At 39.4% G+C, this 19863-nt stretch overlaps 1 protein-coding gene and 1 long non-coding RNA gene across 2 annotated transcripts; one reads left to right on the plus strand and one right to left on the minus strand.

Annotated features, from left to right (window-relative positions):
• Positions 1-2825: 2825 nt before the first annotated feature.
• On the plus strand, positions 2826-6064 carry LOC306960696. The gene is made up of 5 exons (XR_013792692.1): positions 2826-2916; positions 2987-3388; positions 5679-5801; positions 5886-5914; positions 5998-6064. It is a non-coding gene; the product is annotated as an uncharacterized lncRNA (long non-coding RNA).
• Positions 6065-11095: 5031 nt separating this feature from the next.
• LOC306960730 (uncharacterized protein) lies at positions 11096-18733 on the minus strand. Its single transcript, XM_079553207.1, has 11 exons — positions 18605-18733; positions 17203-17314; positions 17012-17123; positions 16756-16871; positions 15139-15313; positions 14893-15070; positions 13611-13772; positions 13391-13491; positions 13080-13321; positions 12815-13007; positions 11096-12580 (listed from the first exon to the last, which is right to left on the minus strand). Exons 1-11 carry the CDS (start codon positions 18704-18706, stop codon positions 11143-11145), a joined length of 2931 nt encoding a protein of 976 aa, XP_079409333.1. The 5' UTR covers positions 18707-18733; the 3' UTR covers positions 11096-11142.
• Between the last annotated feature and the right edge of the window lie 1130 nt (positions 18734-19863).

A 19863-nucleotide genomic window follows, 5' to 3' on the forward strand; every position in this document is an offset into this window, starting at 1 on the left:
ACACATATGGTCTGAGGTGGCAGTAGTGAGTATAAAATGGCGAACTTGCATCCAGCCCCTTTAAGGTGAACAAGTTATTTAGTACTGCTTTAAAGAGGCATCCTTTGAACCTGCAAGGAGCAGTGGATGAGAACAGTGCAGCGCCCAGGGATCCATGTCCAGATGTCAGAATCAGAATAGTATTTATTGCCATTGTTTGAGAACAGGTTCACAAACTCAGAATTTTTCTCGGTACAGTCGTGCAACATAAAACATATAACACAGAATTTAGATAAAAATAATAAGCTATAAAAACTTTAATACTATAATTCTATACGGGCATAAATAAAGAAAATGTAAATAAATAAAGCCAGGCTGATGGTCAGAATCACCTGTCTGGAGGATTAACCTATTCGGAGGAAACCCGTCCAGACACGGAGAGAAACAACAGAGAAAGAAAGAGAGCGAGAAAGAGAGAGAATACTGGGCTGAAAAGTCTTGATTCTAAACAGCCCTGTTTAGATGACTACTTTTTGAAAAGTTTTACTATCATCTTGGTCACGTTTTCTTTGATGTGGGAATTCATGCACAGAAGACCATATAAACTGTAAGTGTTGCTCAAGGGCTATTTTTTTTTTCTTCTTTTTTAACAGATTTGTTTATGTCTTCTTTCACAGCCTACAAAATGTGTCCCACCCACTAATCTCAGCGTTCCATTTGTTTAGCCGAATCAGCGCTTATGTTTCCTGCTAAAACACGGCATTAGATATAATATGTAAGCTTGACTGTTTCCTTGTCATATCAACTACAAAGAGATGAGGAGATGATTGCAATACTTTTGTTTTCAGGTAATTTGATCCCTTTGGGGCATTTATAGATCTTTGCTGTAGCTATATTTGTGCCTGTTTTGTTTATTGATTTATTTTTTCTTTTTAGGATTACCTTTTTTGGGTCTCCCTTGGGTGTCTGGGTCAGTGGAAGATATTGCAGTCAGGCCGGGACAAAACATCACACTGTTTTGCGACTGTAAACTATCTGTTGGGACGCTCGTTGCTTGGTTCAGGAACTGCTCTCATGTCAACCAACCGTCATTGGTTTTGAGACTAAAGAAACGGTATTTGCCAGGTACGCCCAAGGATGAGGTGATGAGTCCGCTGCCTGGTTTCTACTTTGTCAAAAACATATCGTCCAATTCCTACGATCTGCGCATTACCAATGTCACAGAGTCTGATCAAGGCCTGTACTTTTGTGGAACGGATATTCAAAAACCAGAGGAGACTAAATTCATTACTCCTGCATATGTGTACAACTATGGAAAGGCCGCAACAAGAATAAAAATGAGTAAGTGTGCTCATATGGTGGTCTAATAATAAGATAAGAAGCTTAAAACGTAATTGCCATTCATGTGTGTTACAGTGTCCCATGATATTAGTGCCCCACAGCCTCCCCAAAATGATTGTGATGTCTGCTGGATTCTGCTGTATTCTTTGTGTCCATCAATTGCCCTGCTTTCCAGTTTGATCACTCTTGGTGTGGCCTGTTACCAAAACGGTACATACTTACATTTTCATTTTCACCCTCTGTTCATCGTCACAATGTGTATTAACAAGATATTGATGTGGCTTAATTAATGTTTTATTTTCAGACAAAAAGGCAAGAATTCAGATCACAGATGTCACTGCAGCAAAGAGAGAAACGGTACAAATTTACACCTGAATAAGTAGTAAAGTTAAAAAAAAACAAAAAACAGAAGACTTCATGGATGTTTGTTAGATGTTACTTTGTGGTCGGATTCAGAATGTGAACTGTGCAACATATTCTACGCTTTTGACCGGACATATGTGGTCAAGCTGTTTACCAGCCATTTACCAAAGCCTGTTGTTTAGTGACAGGAAAGTGTTTCGAAATAGGTCACATCGTTCTGTACCTGTACTATTGTCTTCCTGGAATATATAGAATGTCAACAAGTACTACTTCAAAGTATTATTTACAAGAAGGCGACACTGAAAGCGTAAGATTTTAAACTTGAGTTCCCCTCGCACCTCTGCTCTAATGTGATATTCCAGAATGAAGATGTGTGTTACGCTGCTTTGGAGATCCGACCAGTCGTGCAGGGACCAAAGAAGACGAGCTATTCTTCGGACTTCTGCACGTATTCAGCTGTCAAGAGCTCCCGAGTCTAAGGGAAATGACATGACATCACCTCATAAAGCTGTGAATAGTTCTTCGTTGAGCTCTGAAAAACAAAAACTTACCTATCTTTAAATTGCCTAGTGTTGCTTAGTGCTGTGCTAAATGTTAAATCTTTCCTACTGTAATCCAAAAAATATCATTATAACATGCCACAATAAATGTTGCATCAGTAAAGAGTCTTGATTTTTATGTTTGTTTGTTTTTTGTTTATTGACAACACAAAGGAGTTACTGCCGTGATACCAGTAGGTTGGGCATTTCCTTTATGCTGCCCCCGCACTGTTTTCAAAGCAGTGAGTGTATTGCATTATCTTTTTTGCTGCAGTACAATTAAACAAAGGAATTTAAGAGTGCATGATATAGAGCGGTGGTTCTCAAACTATTTAGTTTAAGTACCGAAAAAACAAATTGATCATCCATGTACTAACACTTTTACCTAAATGCATTACTAAAGCATTAAAAGATTAAAGTCTAAAATTGCAAATGACCCTGAGTAACATCAAAAGAAAGCACAGTTTGAGAACCACATAGAGCTTTGGAATATGTTATCCAATCCCAGTAGACAAGAGTAAATATTTTGTGTTCACGCCAAAGTTTTCTGTGCCCTGGTGCAAGGCAACCACAACCAACAATTGTCAGCCTGACCAGTCTCCACTTTCATTTCCTTCAAGCAGCAGCATTTACTGTAGCTCCACTTTTGTACTTCAAAAGAGCAGCCAGATGGTCTCGCTTCTTTTATTCATTGGTAAATCCCATGAATCTATTTGGTTGTTTTGTTTGCAATCTGTAGGCTGTAATATGATTTTCCTCCGCAGGGCTCTCCTCTGGTTATCATTGGGTCTTTGGCACAGTTTCGGGTGTGATGGTGCGACCTGGAGATGACATTGTACTCCACTGTGACTGTAGCACTTCAGCTGGTGTGCTGGTGGTGTGGTACCGCAACTGCTCCCACTTGAACCAGCCCACGTTGGTTCTCAAACTACGCACCAAATATTTACACGGTTTGCGTAATGACCCCATCAGCTGGATGACCCCCCTCCCTCACTATCGGTTTGTGAAGAATGATTCATCTAAATCCTACGATCTGCAGGTAACCAATATCACAGAGTCGGAGGAAGGCTTGTACTTCTGCGGAACAGAACAAAGTCAACCTGAGGATGGAGGGAGAAAAAGATACCTACACGTTTATGGGAATACAACAACACAAATCATTTTGAGTAAGTATTTCCCTTTATTTATTCAGTTTGATTCAAATGTAGGCATTTCCTGAGACTTTTAATCACTGTGTGCAGATGGGTAGAGGCTCTTTATGTTCATGTAACCCCCCACCCACACACACACACGCACGCATGCACGCACGCACACACACACACACACTATCTTGTACTTCTATCTTAGTGAGGACACTCATAGACATACACTGCGTTCCATATTATTATGCAAATTGGATTTTTGTGTCAAAAAAGTAAAAAAAAAAACAATAATAATGAAACGCATGGATGGTATCGTGTCTCAGGGCTCTATGAATCACTGACATTAATCTCAGAGACCTGGGATGATTAGTTTTCAGGTTTAGCCCAGTTAAGGGAAAAACTACTGAAAAAGGGTGTTCCACTTTATTATGCAGATCATCATTTTCAAGCAATATGGGAAAGAAAAAGGGTCTTTCTGCTGATGATAAGCGTGAAATAGTTGAATGCCTTGCTCTAGGTATGAAAACCTTCGATATTTCATGAAAGATTAAGCATAATCATTATACTGATAAGAGATTTGTGGATGATTCAGAGCACACTCGGGTTTGTGCAGATAAAGGCACAATATGGACGGTTTCTGACAGACAAACACATCAGATTAAGAGAACAGATGCTACAAAGCAGCATACAGGTATTTGAAGCCTCTGGAGTCTCCCGAACATCAAGGTGTAGGACCCTCCAGAGGCTGCAGTTGTGCATAAACCTTCTATCCGGGCCTCCCCTAAACGGTTAATTGAATGCTGATGAACAGAAACGGCTGCAACGGGCTCAGAAATACATGAGGACTCATTTTCAAACAGTCTTGTTCACTGATGAGCGCCGTGTAACCCTGGATGGTCAGATCAATGGAGTAGTGGATAGTTGGTGAATGGCCACAATGTCCCAACAAGGCTGCGACGTCAGTAAGGAGGTGGCGGAGTCATGTTTTGGGCCAGAATCATGAGGAGAGAGCTGGTCGGCCCCTTTAGGCCCTTTTCGGCTCCCTCAAGGTGTGAAAATGACCTTTGAAAAATATGTGGAGTTTTTCACTGACCACTGTCTTCTATGCTATAAAAAGAAGAGCTGTGCGTTCCCTAACAAGATCCTCTTCATGCATGACAGCGCACCATGTCCTGCTGTAAAGAATACCTCTGCATCACTGGCTGCTATGGGCATAAAAGGAGAGAGACTCATGATGTGGACCCCCTCCTCCCCTGACCTCAACCCTATTGAGAACCTTTGGAGCCTCAACAAAAAAAACATCCATGAGGGTGGGAGGCAGTTTTCATCCAAACAGCAGCTCTGGGAGGCTATTCTAACATCCTGCAAACAAATCCAAGCAGAAACTGTCCAAAAACTCACAAGTTTAATGGATTTAAGAATTTTTAAGCTGCTATCACACAAGGGCTCCTATGGTCAAATATAACTTGACCTGTTAATATTTTTTTGATTGAAATAGCTTTTGATTTCAGTAAATATGACCTCCTAATGCTACAAATTCAACAAATGACCATTTTCAGTTAATTACAAGCTTTAAAATGTATTGAAACAATGAGTTGCATAATAATTTGGAACAGTAGATTTTGAGGTTTTTACTATATTTATTTTTGAAAAAAATACTGTTATCGCTAGGAAATTTTTTCCACCACATTTAAATGATCCTCTACCAGTTAAAGACTTGAAAATTATGCTGACTCTCATTTGAGTTGACAATTTAGAAAATCTTAGAAAAATGTCATTTGCATAATAATTTGGAACGCAAATTACACTAACCTTAATCCTCACCCTAATCTAAACCCAATTCTAACCCTCACCCTAAATCCACATCTTGACCCTCAAACAGTCCTTCAAATATCACAATGTCGTACAAGAACACATGCACACGCACAATCACACACACACACTTAATCCTTGGTCAGTGTTCGCTCTGGCCAATATGGTGCCCTATAGGCAAGATTGGACTCATGGTGCCCCCTGCATCCCGAGTTTGCCACCCCATCCCACTGTGGTATTAGCGTTCTATGAGAGTATGAGTTTAGTTTCGTTTTATCAATACCTATTGAACTGAAAATAAGAATAATTTCAATGGGTAATTTGTCGGGCCCTTCAGTAGATGGGCCCTGGGTGTCACCGACTCCAGGTTTGCTATACAATTTTTTTTTAAACCTCGGGACTTTCAGCTAATAATATAATGATGTGATTAATAATGTAATAATGTGATTTATGATGCTTCGCAGCTGTAAATTCTGGATGTTTCTTCATTGTAAACTTGCAGGCTCCCGTGACCCTGTCGTCCCTCATCAGCCCTCAGTGTCATGGGTTGTAATGGTACCGGCTGCTGCAGTCCTCCTCTCTAACATCTGCTTCATTCTGCTTTATCACTCCTGTCAGAAAAATGGTGAAGTTCTTTTATTGTTTTTTGGAGCGATGATCTATGCACGATTCTGTTCACCCACTTTCATAAACTTGTATTTTGTATCAGATGCTCGAGTTCACACAAGAGCTCATCAGGTATGTCTTGTCTTGTCTTGACTATATACGTATACATACACTAACATATTACGGTAATGTTCATTTCAATGTGCTTTCTACAGGTGGACTGTTTCTCAACTACTGTGGTGTTTGGAACCATTGAAAGAAAACATCAGTAATTTTTTTTTCATCCAGTTGATAATAAGTTGTAATTTGAATGCCTGGATTTCATTATGTTTTTTTTTTCATACTGCTTATTATTTGTTTGTGCTGATTTGACTAATATCCAAGTACACTGCGTTTTATAATGCGCCTGTTGAGGAGGAATCATTTTAATGCATTTTATTTTTATTCACAGACCAAAGATTACTCAGTGCTTATATAAATGCACATCCTGTTTTCAGTGCTTGTAAAAGGTGTTAGTGACTGTGTTATGTACAGAAAGGTCAAAATAAGCAGAAATCGAAGTCTCCTTTGTAAACCACTGTTACAGGCAGGAAAACCACAGAATGCTCAGCTCTCAGCTGCTTTACTGAAACACATAACTTGTTTTGTCCAAGTCTTCAGTGTTTTGAACAGGCTTAATTCATAACCACAATAGGTTTTATGTTTGTAGTCCTGATTTTCTTAAAAATAAAGTTAATATGACATAAATGAGAGCTTAAGTGCTACTAATTGAAACATTTTAACAGTTCAGAATATAATCATACCTTCTATTGGCGTAGCAAGGATACCAGGGGGCCCCAAGCAGGAATGTCAGTAGGGTGCCCTCTGGCGGTCGTCTTGTGCTCTGCGACGGGGGTTGGGGGAGAAGAGGTTGATAGCTTGTCGATGATATTTGAAGGGAAACAATGAAGGCTGCTAAAAGAAAGCACTTCAGAGACATACAGCTACAGTAACTTCAGTTACAGTTCTTCTGTCAATTGGATATTGGATATTAAGATGTAAATATCTGGATAGAGTAACTGGGAACATGACTTGGATTTTCTTACTTTCAGGTATACTGACATAACTATATGTTAGCGATATTAATGTTTGCTCAGTGATTTAACCCATCGGTGTATATGTATGCTATTATGTATTCTGATACTGAACATGTTAAAATATATATTTCATTTTATTTCTATTAAATAATTACACTCGGGCTTAAATATAGGCAGTACCTTTCTCTGTAACGGACAATTAATGTAATTTATGGCAGATCTACACCTGCATGAAGATATTTTTTCATACTTTATGTTTATTATTTGAAAACATTTAATTTATATTCAGTTTTTGTTTTGTTTTTAGGTAAAAAGATCATGTATATTAGTACAATATTTCTAGTCCCACCTCCTGAAAGTGTCGTTGTGTCCTTGGGCAAGACACTTCACCCACATTGCCCCCAGTGTCTGCGTACATTGGTGTATGAATGAGAGTATGAATGGGTGTGTGGGTCCTTGCTGTAAAGCGCTTTGAGTGCCTAATGTAGGTGGAAAAGCTCTATATAAGTTGAGACCATTTACCATTAGTATTAATGAAATAAAAACGAAGACAAAAGAGGTACCCACTGTACGTCCTGTCTAACACTGCAGCTCCTGATGATTGCAGGAATAGTTTCTTCGTGGCTTTCAGCGACTGGTGTGGTGGACAACATCACATTGCACTGCGACTGGCCACTCTCAGTTGGAGCATTCATGGATGAGTCCCCTGCCTGGTTACCACTTTGTGAGGAATTACACATCCAATTCCTACAATCTGCTCATCAGCAACACCATGATGAAGGATGTGGAGTGCACTTCTGTGGCACTGTTTACCAAACTCTTAAGGAGTTGTGTTCAGTCACATAAATACACGTATGGGAAAGTCTCAACAAGGATAATAATCAGTAAGTGGTGAAATGACAAAAACATGTGTCACACTTTAGTGAAAGCAGTAAACCAACAGAGCAAATATAGTGGGATACTTTGAGGCATTTGCAGAGTAGTGGCCTTCTTCTGGCGACTCGACCATACAGCCTGTGTTTCTACAAGTGCCTCCTTATCGTGCATCTTCAAACCACTAGACCGCTTTTTTCAGAGAGTCCTGTATTTCAGCTGAAGTTGTTTGTGGGGTTTTCTTTACATGACAAACAATTTTCCTGGAAGTTTTGTTGGTTGACCTGACCGTGGTTTAGTTTCAACAGAATCACTAATTTTCCTCCACTTAGAGTTTGAACACTGCTGATTGGCATTATAAGTGCCTTGGACATCTTTCATCGCTTTCCTGTTTTATACAGTTCAACAATCTTTTCTCACAGAGCCTTTGACAAATCCTTGAATCCTCCGGTGAGTTTTTCCATGTCGAGATGAGAGAGAATACTGGGCTGAAAAGTCTTGATTCTAAACAGCCCCGTTCAGATGACAACTTTTTGAAAACTTTTACTACCATCCTGGTCACGTTTTGTTTGATGTGGGAATTCATGCACAGAAGACCATATGTTGCTCAAGGGCTATTTAGTTGTTTTTTTTGTTCTGATCTGTTTATGTCTTCTTTCACAGCCTACAAAATGTGTCCCACCCACTAATCTCAGCGTTCCATTTATTTAGCCAAATCAGCACTTAAGTTTCCTTTAACTGCTAAAACACGGCTTTAGATATAATATGTAAGCTTGACAGTTTCCTTGTCACATCAACTACAAAGAGATGAGGAGATGATTGCAATACTTTTGTTATCAGGTAATTTGATCCTTTTGAAGCATTTATAGATCATTGCTGCAGCTATATTTGTGCCTGTTTTTTTTTTCTTTTTAGGATTATCTTATTTGGGTCTCCCTTGGGTGTCTGGGTCAGTGGAAGATATTGCAGTCAGGCCGGGACAAAACATCACACTGTTTTGTGACTGTAAATTGTCTGTTGGGACGCTCGTTGCTTGGTTAAGGAACTGCTCTCATGTCAACCAACCATCTTTGGTTTTGAGACTAAAGAGACAGTATTTGCCAGGTTTGTCTCGGGATGAGGTGATGAGTCCGCTGCCTGGTTTCCAATTTGTCAAAAACATATCATCCAATTCCTACGATCTGCGCATTACCAATGTCACAGAGTTCGATGAGGGCCGGTACTTTTGTGGAACATACGCTTCTAAAGTGGGGGAGACAAAATATGTGTACAACTATGGACAGGCCATAACAAGAATAAAAATGAGTAAGTATGCTCATATGGTGATTTAATAATAGTTTGTGTGTTGTTCACTATTAGTTGTACGAGAGTTTAGTTTCGTTTTATCAATACATATTGAACTGAAAATAAGAATAATTCCAATTTAATTTGACGGGCCCTTCAGTAGATGGGCCCTGTGTGTCACCGACTCCAGGTTTGCTACACAATTTTTTTTAAACCTCGGGACTTTCAGCTGAATTGGTAGCACAAATACATATATATAATAATAATAATATAATGATGTGATTAATAATGTAATAATGTGATTTATGATGTTTCGCAGCTGTAAATTCTGGATGTTTCTTCATTGTAAACTTGCAGGCTCCCGTGACCCTGTCGTCCCTCATCAGCCCTCAGTGTCATGGGTTGTAATGGTGCCGGCTGCTGCAGTCCTCCTCTCTAACATCTGCTTCATTCTGCTTTATCACTTCTGTCAGAAAAATGGTGAAGTTCTTTTATTGTTTTTTGGAGCGATGATCTATGCACGATTCTGTTCACCCACTTTCATAAACTTGTATTTTGTATCAGATGCTCGAGTTCACACAAGAGCTCATCAGGTATGTCTTGTCTTGTCTTGTCTTGACTATATATGTACATACACTAATGTTCATTTCTACAGGTGGACTGTTTCTCAACTACTGTGGTGTTTGGAACCATTGAAAGAAAACATCAGTAATTTTTTTTTAATGCATTTCATTTTTATTCACAGACCATAGATTACTCAGTGCTTATATAAATGCACATCCTGTTTTCAGTGCTGGTAAAAGGTGTTTGTGACTGTGTTATGTACAGAAAGGTTAAAACAAGCAGAAATCGAAGTCTCCTTTGTAAACCACTGTTACAGGCAGGAAAACCACAGAATGCTCAGCTCTCGGCTGCTTTACTGAAACACATAACTTGTTTTGTCCAAGTCTTCAGTGTTTTGAACAAGCTTAATCCATAACCACAATAGGTTTTATGTTTGTAGCCCTGATTTTCTTAAAAATAAAGTTAATATGACCTCAATGAGAGCTTAAGTGCTACTAATTGAAACGTTTTAACAGTTCAGAATATAATAATACTTTCTATTTATTCCTAGCATTCATAAGAATATGAAAAATGTTCATCCAGATTGAACATCATAATATGAATTCTTCTGTCAATTGGATACTAGATATAAAGATGTAAATACCTGGATAGAGAATTCTTGTATTTTTAATTCAATCTGAAGTTTGGCAGATTTTGCCTGATGACCGATTGTCAGTATCTGTGCACGGTCATGTGACACAACTCTGTCAGCTCTGAGGAAGGTGGCTCGTCTCATAAATGTAAGCTTATTTAAACCTGAAGATCCATCAATGGGCAGAATAATTGATATTATGATTCTGGTACATAGTTCCAACATTTGTATTTGAATGTTTGAAATCTGTGGAGGTTCAAAAATAGCACAGCCATGATTTAGAGAAATGAATGCCTCCCCCACAGTGATTGGGTATGAATAGTTATGCTTATGCCATTGTGAAATTAAATGTTAAATGTTTCTTGTTGTTATTTTATTTTACAATGACAAACAGGGCAGACGTTTTACAAAATAAATTTTACAGAAGTCCTCAGGCACACTGCTATAATACAACATGACCAGCAGAGGGCAACATTAATACATCAACCAAAGTGAGCGCTCCTTCAACAATCAAGACACAAGAACAAAAATAGTAAGAGAAGTAAGAGAATCATTAAATATATTTTTGGAAACTTTAAATTAAAGAAAATAAAAGCAGTATTGTATGCAGTTGTGATAATAGTAATTTGGCTCGCAACCTCAAAATCATCTTGATATAAAAAATAAATAATATTATCTGCAAAGTATTTGGAGTTTGATGTATTCATTTTTCTTTATATTATTATTAGTCATTATATATTGCTTTATACACCAAATATAAAACCAGATATTTGTCTAAGATATCATTTTAGCATTAATATAAAAACATGTATATACATTTTAAATGCCAAAATTGACAAAACTCTATTCGACATAGTGAACTTTTTTTGTCTGCTCTGGTGTACTCCGGGAAACATTCAACCAAAGATAGCAATGCCCATAGCAGCTGATTGTCAGAGCTTCTGAAGTCCACTCTGAGTCTTCTCTGGACTCTGCTCACGCTTCTTTTTAAAGAGATTCTTGAGCTTTAAACTCTTCTTACCTTTGTCTTTTTCCTTGTTCTTATCATCTACTGTCTCCGGGGCCACAACTGTAACTGGTAATGCAACCTGTGCCGACTCCACCTCCCCTATCACCTCGCTGTGCTGCAGATTGGGTGTGGATGCTGAGAGACCAGTCGGAGTGGTGTCCATAGAGTGACAAGACTTCTCTAAAATACCATCATAAACAAGCTGACTCAAGGGGCCAACGCTGAAAATATCAGAGGAGGACTTCCATGCTGCATGGGATGTTGCTGTGATGTCTGGTTGACTGATTCTTGGCAAATATGTACTTGATTCACCTAAGTCTTCCCTGTTTGGCAGATGCTCAGGTGTTTCGTCAACTCTATCACTGCAGAATTTACTAGTGGGCATGTCCATTGAAATGTCAATCGTTCTGGGTATCCTTCTTCTCACTGAGGTGCCGGACATGTCAGGGTCTTCCCTGAGCATTCTTCGACTCAGTTGTTCATAGGCATGTTCATAGGCATCCTGCCTGTCTTCTGGAAAACAGGTTTCCACTGTTGTCTCGATGGGGTCCATGCGAATGGTGCCAATGTCGGTAGGATATTGTTGCTCTTCTCTAGAAAACCTTCTCACTGGGTTACGATGCATCTCTATCATTTTATCCAAGCCTGTTTTCTTACAATCCAAATCTCCCTTTGCCCATGGAGTTTTCCTGGATCCGGTATCAAAAGACATCCCCATTGTGTCCCGTCCGATTCTTCGAGACATTGATTCATAGGGGTACTCCACATCTTCTCGAAACAGCATCCTCGGGACACTGTCAATTGATGTTCCCATCATGCCTCTTGTTAACTTCCGTGGAGCTATTTTTGAGGCGTCCACTTCAGACCAAATTATTTTCCTAACATCTCGTGGTAACTCGCTTCTTTCTCTTATAGCAGAGTCTGACAAATCGCTCGGTGTATCTCGCTCTAGTCTTCTAGACGTAAAATCGGACTCAAAATTGCAATGAATTGGCTTTGTGACTAAAGGATCCAGAGGGGTTTCAAACTTCTCTTGAAATATCTTCGAAGAAGGTTCTTCTCTTGATGTTCTCAAGGAGTGTACCTCAAGAGAGGAATCTAAATATTTGTCGTGAAACATTCTTCTGCTTGCTGAATCCACAATGCTTTCTAGTTCTTCAATAGAAACTTTGCGAACTGGCGACTCAATTGGTTCTTCCAGATCTGTGCTCAAGACTTTGTTGAGAGATGTGTCAGCTGTCATCTCTGCTTCATCTGGGAAATGTTTAGGATGGGACACTTCAAGGGGAGTACCCGTATACATTTTGCCAGATGGTGGGGAAGTCATAAAGCCTGGGTCAGCATACTTTTCCTGGGAATCTCTGCAAGCAGCAAAGAAAAGAAAGAAATCTGACACCATTTGACAACGTTGACTGTTAGCAACTCCTTTCCCATTCAAACGAACAGTAACTTAATTCAAAAAGCATTAAAGGATATACTTTAAGCAGAAATACAAATACCGTACATTCACTTGGCTCCCTATGTGCTGTGATTCATTCAGATTTTGTGTCAGATGCCCTCCCTAACCCATTTCTTTCTTGTGGATCTCGACTTACTGCTTTTTCAGTTTTCTGCGCAGGAGCACTTCATCCTCCTCAAAGCATGGATAAGGGGCACGTATCGGAATGAGGAGGTCAGGGTCCGGGGAGGTCATTGAGGCTGGAGGCTGCGTGGCAACAGCAGCGCGCCTCATACGTGACGCGCGTGAAGGATGAGTTTGAGGTGAACACTTTACAGATGGCACTGGAACTGAAGACAGGCAGGTTCAAACATTACAACAGAGCTGTTTTTCCTCTTCATTCTTATAGTGTATGTGCTAACCTGGTATCTGTTGTACCATAGGAGTCTCCTCTAGGAGATCCTCAATCGACCCATGGACTACACTGTGGTGCAAACATCCAGACTGGGCTCCTCGAGGAAAACCCACTGGGTCGGCGTAAAGCTGAGCAGTCAGGTTTGCTAGGCCTGGATTCCTCATGATAGGAAAGCCACACAGGCGCTCTATCTGCTGCCAGCGTTGGAGACGCTCCCGTAAGCAGGCAGTTACTTCTGATAAAGCGTTTCTTGCAAAGGATGCAAAGGCTTAATATATGATGACTGATACATAGTGCATTAAAAATGATATGACCTACTTGGCTTCTAGAATCTTTTGGTCCACTTGATCCAGTGAAGAACTGTGTGCCACATGAAGAGTCCCCAACAAAGAGCTTCTTTTCTTCTTAATTCTTTCTGCCTGACAAAATTTAATTATTAATATTAAACATTATCACTTAATATTAATATATTAATATATTTAATATATTAATATTAATATGTATCACTGAATAGGTCTGGCCTTGAAATCAGTCATACTTCTTCTTTTGCTGTTGCAAGTTGAAGTTCAGCGCTGTGCTTCTTGACGTTGTAGTATTGGACCTCCACCTCATGTGTGAGCTGCAGCCACTGCTGTAGCACCTCTGAGGCTGACCAGCTGGCGTGCATCTCCTTCTCCGCCTGCTTCAAAACCTCACGCACCTACAATAAGTTCATAAAACAGTATATTATCTCTATATCACTGTGCAATCTCAGTGTTCATTTGAACAAAACATGAAGGGATTAAAGAAACCATATTAAAAAAAAGACATTAAAAAATAACAGTATTTACACTTACACTACATTGATACATTGTACCTAACTAAATTTGTAACAATCTGTAATGTTACATAGCACATTATATTTACTAAATTTGGCAGATACAATATATCAAGGGTAGTGTAATATAAAGCGCTACCAGAGGTTTGGTTAATTTGCATTAAGTAACATACTTGGATCTGTGACTACAACAGCTCTTTAGAATAAGGAGGGGCGAGATCCCACACCCTCACAGGCAGCATTAATTTTGACTACATATTTTGATTTAGTTCACGTTCTTGAGATGATAAGTTTTAGTTGAGATTTTGTGAAATATTTATTTTCCGTATTTGTCTAATGTTAGTAGACGGAAATGTCATGTAAATTTGGTGGACTAAATCTAAAGTGAATGTAGTCAACTTATATTTATATCACTGCATTCAAACACAATTATCATTTCATAGTCACATGGACAAAGCACAGCTTTATATACCGTGCCTCTCTATTCCTTTAGAGCGGCACGGTTACACAGCAGTGAGTGCTCTTGCTTCACAGCTAGAAGGTCCCGGGTTTGAATCCCACCTGGACGGGCCTTTCTGTGTGGAGTTTGCATGTTCTCCCCGTGTCTGCATAGGTTTCCTCCGGGTTCTCCGGTTTCCTTACCACTTAAAACATGTACAATAGGTGTATCCTCTGGCCAGATGTTTCTGAACATTAGCCTGGCTTCACATGGACCTACAGATTTCCCCAGTGGCATTGAAAATGGGTGAAACGAATTTGCCTACGGGAGTCAATAAACATTGGCTGTAGAATTGAAACTTAAATTTTAACTGTGTAGTGAAAGTTCAGAAGTTTCAATCTCTTCATGTTGTTTAATTCAACTAAAAAATGACTTTGACTAAAATTATGACAAAATATTTTAGTCAACGAAAGTAACATTGCTTTGTGCGTGTGCCCTGTGTCATTTGTATTTAATGTGATGCCTCATCTTTGTATCAGTAAGTCATGTGTTTGCCGCCTCTACCTGCTCCAGTTCTTCCTCAGCATATCTCAGGCGACTGAGTTCATTGACTGCCCCCTGTCGGAGTTTGTGCAGGCGGTGGGCCTCCTCGTGCGCCCCCATGATCTCGTCCCTCATTTTCTCCTCCAGACTCTGTTTCTCCTCAGCCACACTGCGCTTCTCCTCATGGGCACGCTCGAGTCTGCTCAGGTCAAAAACAAGGTCTGTAACAATTCAGCTAGAGTGGACACAACATTACTGGGTACTGACTGTCCCTGCAGTTCTCTGAGGCTCTGCTCAGCCCTTTGAAGGCCCTCAAGATCCTTCATCATCTTGGCGACATGGATCTTGCTGGTTTTATTCTGGGCTTGGGCGAACCAGCATCCCCCAATTCCCATGACCACAGACACAATAAGCACCAAGTCTTTAAGGTAGTTATGAGGACCTGTAATGACATTGTACAGTAAAAAGAACTTTTGCACATTAGATGGGCCTATTATATCTACAGTGAGAACCATATGTTTACATACAGTTCATAAATAGACACCTTTGACACTGTCTGACATGAAATCAGAAATAACTATTGTTTTTCTTATGTCAATTAGGGGTCAATTAGGTCAAAATCCTTTCTATTTGTCAAATTACAGAAGAATGAGAGATGGAATTTTTACTTTTTACAAAATCAGAAGTTTACATACACTAAGATTACTATACGTTTAAACAATTTGGGAAAGCCCAGATGAAGATGTCATGTCCTTGGAACTACAAGCCTGGTTCATCTTTGGGTGCAATTTCAAGACACTTGAAGGTGCCAGGTTCATTCATTCAAACAATGATGGAAATGTCCAGTCATCATACAGATCAGAAAGAAGGCGGGTTCTGTGTCCCAGAGATGAACGTGCTGTGATCTGAAATGTGAATATCAACCCAAGAACAAATGCAAAAGACCTGGTGAAGATGCGGCTGAAACTGGTAAGAGTTGTCATCATCCAGAGTGAAACAATGGGCTGGCAGGGTAAAAAAAAAAAACATGAAAAAGGCAGATTGGAATTAGAAAATAGATAAATTCGATTTTTGGAGACAAATCCTGTGGTCTGACAGAAAAAAATGTTTTGGCCATAATGGACATCGTTTGGATGAAATAGGGGAATCTTGCAAGCCTGAGAACACCAGAGCAACAGTAAATACGGGGGTGGCAGCAGGACTGGTGCACTTCTCAAAATAGATGACATCATGAAGAAAGATCACTATGTGGAAATATTGGAGCAACATCTCAAGACATCTGCCAAGAAGTTAAAGCTTGGGCGCAGATAGGTCTTCCAAATGGACAATGACCCAAAGCATACTGCCAAACTGGTTACAAAGTAGATAAAGGATAACAAAGTCAATGTTTTGAAGTGGTCATCACAAAGTCCTGATTTGAATCGAGTTGAAAATGTATGGGCAGAGCTGAAAAGGCCTGTGCACACAAGGTGGCCTACAAATGTGTCTCAGTTACACCAGTTCTGTTTGTAGGAATGGATTAAAACTCGTGCCAACTATTGTGAGAAGCTTGTGGAAGGAGGATATCGAAAATGTCTGACCCAAAATATACAGTTTAAAGGCAATGCTACCAAATATTAAAGAAATGTATGTAAACTTTTGGTTTTGTAATAAGTAATACCATTTTTTTTTTTTTTAGAAAATTCTATCTCTCATTCCTCTGGAATTTGACAAATTGATTTTTTTTTTTTATTCTAATTTAAAAAAAATCCCTCTGTATACGTATCAAAGGCGGCCTATATATATATTATATATATATTACACAAATCAAATAAGCACCATCCCATTATTTGATGGTTGATGGATACATGTATATTGCAATATTTAACTGTCTCAGACTCTTACGTGTCGGTGGTCCAAAGAGCACCACATCCAGTGCTTTGATGTTGAGCTTCTGCTTGTCCCTCTGGTCCTGGACTTTGAGCTGACCACTCAAGAATGAAGGCTCATTTGCCGCAATCCTACACATTGTGTTGGAAAACAGCTTTGCTTAAAATCAATGCAATACACACACTGCAACACAAAGTTCTTTTAATAATAGGCCTCCAAGAGGGTTGCAATAGAAGTGATAAATAGTGTGGACTTTATTGGCTGTTCATACCTCGGGAGTGTATTTCCAGTGACCTTAAACTCTTTAAAGTTCTTCTCATATTGCGGCAGCTCCACAAAGTCCTTCAGCCAGCGGAGCACTTCTTCTTGAGTCCAATTATGAACTAAAAGCCATACAGCTATAGTCAGAGAAAGCCCTTTGATTTATATGCAAACACATTCAAAACAAACACACTTCCACACCTTGGGACGACTTCCAGCCCCTCCACAGTTCCTCTACAGTGATGTGCTGGTCTTCTCTGTGCAGATTACTGTGTTTGTTGGTCTGCTGCTGTTTCATGTCTTCAATTATGAACTTTCAAAACACAGAAAAATATATACCATTATGTTGACTTCTCTCTCTCCATTACGAGTATGCAAATTTTCTGCAAACTCAACAGTGCCAAGCTGGGGCTAGTGAATGGTTGGAACGTTTTGAAACCGTATGTGCAACATGTGCAATTGAAAAATATAATCTAACAGTTTCAACACAAAATGTTTATCTAACAATAATATAAAACATCTATAACATCTCTTAAGTTATGCAGTTCTAACTCCCTCTATCACAGCATGTGCTATAAGTGTGTCTGTGAGAGTGTCTTGGAATCTGTTGGCTGTAAACTGTGGGTTCATATGATGCTTGAGTATTTTAAACCATTTGGGGATGAGCTAAGACCCCTGCCCTAATGTCTCTATAGAAACGGCAACCTGAGCTGCTGGATACAGTGTCCCAGTCCCGCATTCCCTAAGCTGAGGCACAGTACTACTTTGCTTTTCCCAATACCCACTATGTTACATACTGTGTTAATAACCTATATCACACATTTTCATATGGATGAACATACTGGTATGAGACCCGACTTCTTTGATGTTGTGTGTCATTGTTTTGGGGTAGCATTTCATGAAATGTATTATGCATTACAACAGTCAGTTATAAAGATAAACTTTGGGTAGAATAAAGATGTATTTCAAATGATTATACTTAAGTAGTGTTTGTGTTATAGTTCTAGTGTTGGGAAGTTTATGTTACAACCATTTTGACACTAATAGCATACTGTATTTAAAGTCAAGACAAACATAAACATTTACAACATAGACTTGCCAGGTTAAATCCTAAACTTTTGACGCCTTTCGAAACAAAACCTTACTCTTAAAGCGTGATTATCAAAATTAGGGCTGTTAAACTCATGATTAATCATTGATTTATCACAAATGAATAGTTTCATACATTTTCACCTAATACACTCCTGTGTCTCGAGCACACCTTACATGAAAGACAGGGCACTTGCTCAAATTACAAATTGATCATTACAAGTTATTGTTTTGTAGATGATAGCCCATGTTATGTAGGCCCAATGATAATAATGAATATAAATAATTACATTAAAATGAACTACGATCAGTCGAGATGAATCAAATTTCAAAAATGTGAGGAATCTGATTTAAATGATAAATCGATTGGTAGCTTAAATCAAAATACTGCATGTGTTCATTCTCCTGGTGGACAGTATTTATTAATTCTGTCAAATATTACATTGGAATCGTTTTCCTGAAGAGTCAGCATTCACTCATTGAGTCAACCTAATTAGAATGATGATGTCTGTACCTCAACACTCTCCTCCACCTCAATGCCTCCGTCCTGGTCATCATCCATCATCTGGTGGATGTTTCTCAGAGCCTCCAGACTGTAGCGGTCTGCCTCAGTCATGCATGGGGGAGTCACCCCTGTGCACGGGTCTGCAAATATTCAATTGAAATTGCAAATAAACTTGCTGCTATTACTATGCCACCAACATAACTACCATAGATACAGGGCAGTTCACTTCCACACACACAATGTAGGAAAGGTTGTTAAGTGACTAAAGCATTTAACTATACACGATGCTTTATAGGTTACAACAAAGTAAAGATAATAAATAGCCTATATTTGACCAACAGCTTAGCCTATATGTTGAATTACAGGCAACATGAAACTATGGGAAGATGGCACTGCTTCCTGTTATTGACTATGAGTCAGGAGCCACTTCTGTCACTCTGTGACATGGTGAGTCCTAGTGCTTTGACCGGTACAAAGCACCAGGGGTTAAAGGTGGGCCAGCTGAGGCCCTTTGAAAAGAAGCTCCGATAGCACTGGAAATTACACTGGACAATGTGAAGAACGGTGCTGCCATTCTTAACATTTTCAAGTTAAAATAGTTTAGTGACACACTGTAGGTTATGGACAAAAACACACAATAAAGAACATAGAAATAATCTGATGTTGAAATGTTGAAGAAGTTAACAAAATATAAAATATATTTCACTCTTTTGGCCTGGTTTTCTTCTTTTTTTCTTTTTATCATTTAATTTATTTATGGTTTATTTGGTAGGGACAGTGCAAGTTAGGCTAATTTCCATCCATCGTCCCCCCATGCGCACGCCCAAAGACACTCTCATACATCCTGGCCTATTGTACATGTTTTTAGTGGTAGGGGAAACCGGAGTACCCGGAGGAAACCTACGCAGAGAACATGCAAACTCCACACAGAAAGGCCCCGTCCTTGGTGGGAATCGAACCCGGACCTTCTAGCTGTGCAGCACAAGCACTAACCGCTGTGCTACCCATCATCCATTTGCAAGTATTCCAAAAGACAGTGGCAGGCATATTTGCTGCCCTCACTCACATATGGCATAAAACAGTTCGAGCAATGAGAAAGGATTTGGGGGTCATTCTCATTGGTTTGCAAGTATATATGCATCCTAGGTTATTGACCAGACCACCTTCTTGAAAAACTTATGATTCTAGTCTTGAAAATGCCTATTAACTAAAATCCATAGCATACCTGTTGGATCAAAGGCTGAATGGGGAAGGCTGAAGCTGTGCAG

The sequence above is a fragment of the Gobius niger genome, assembly GCF_951799975.1.
Source record: "Gobius niger genome assembly, chromosome: 3".
NCBI lineage: Eukaryota > Metazoa > Chordata > Actinopteri > Gobiiformes > Gobiidae > Gobius > Gobius niger.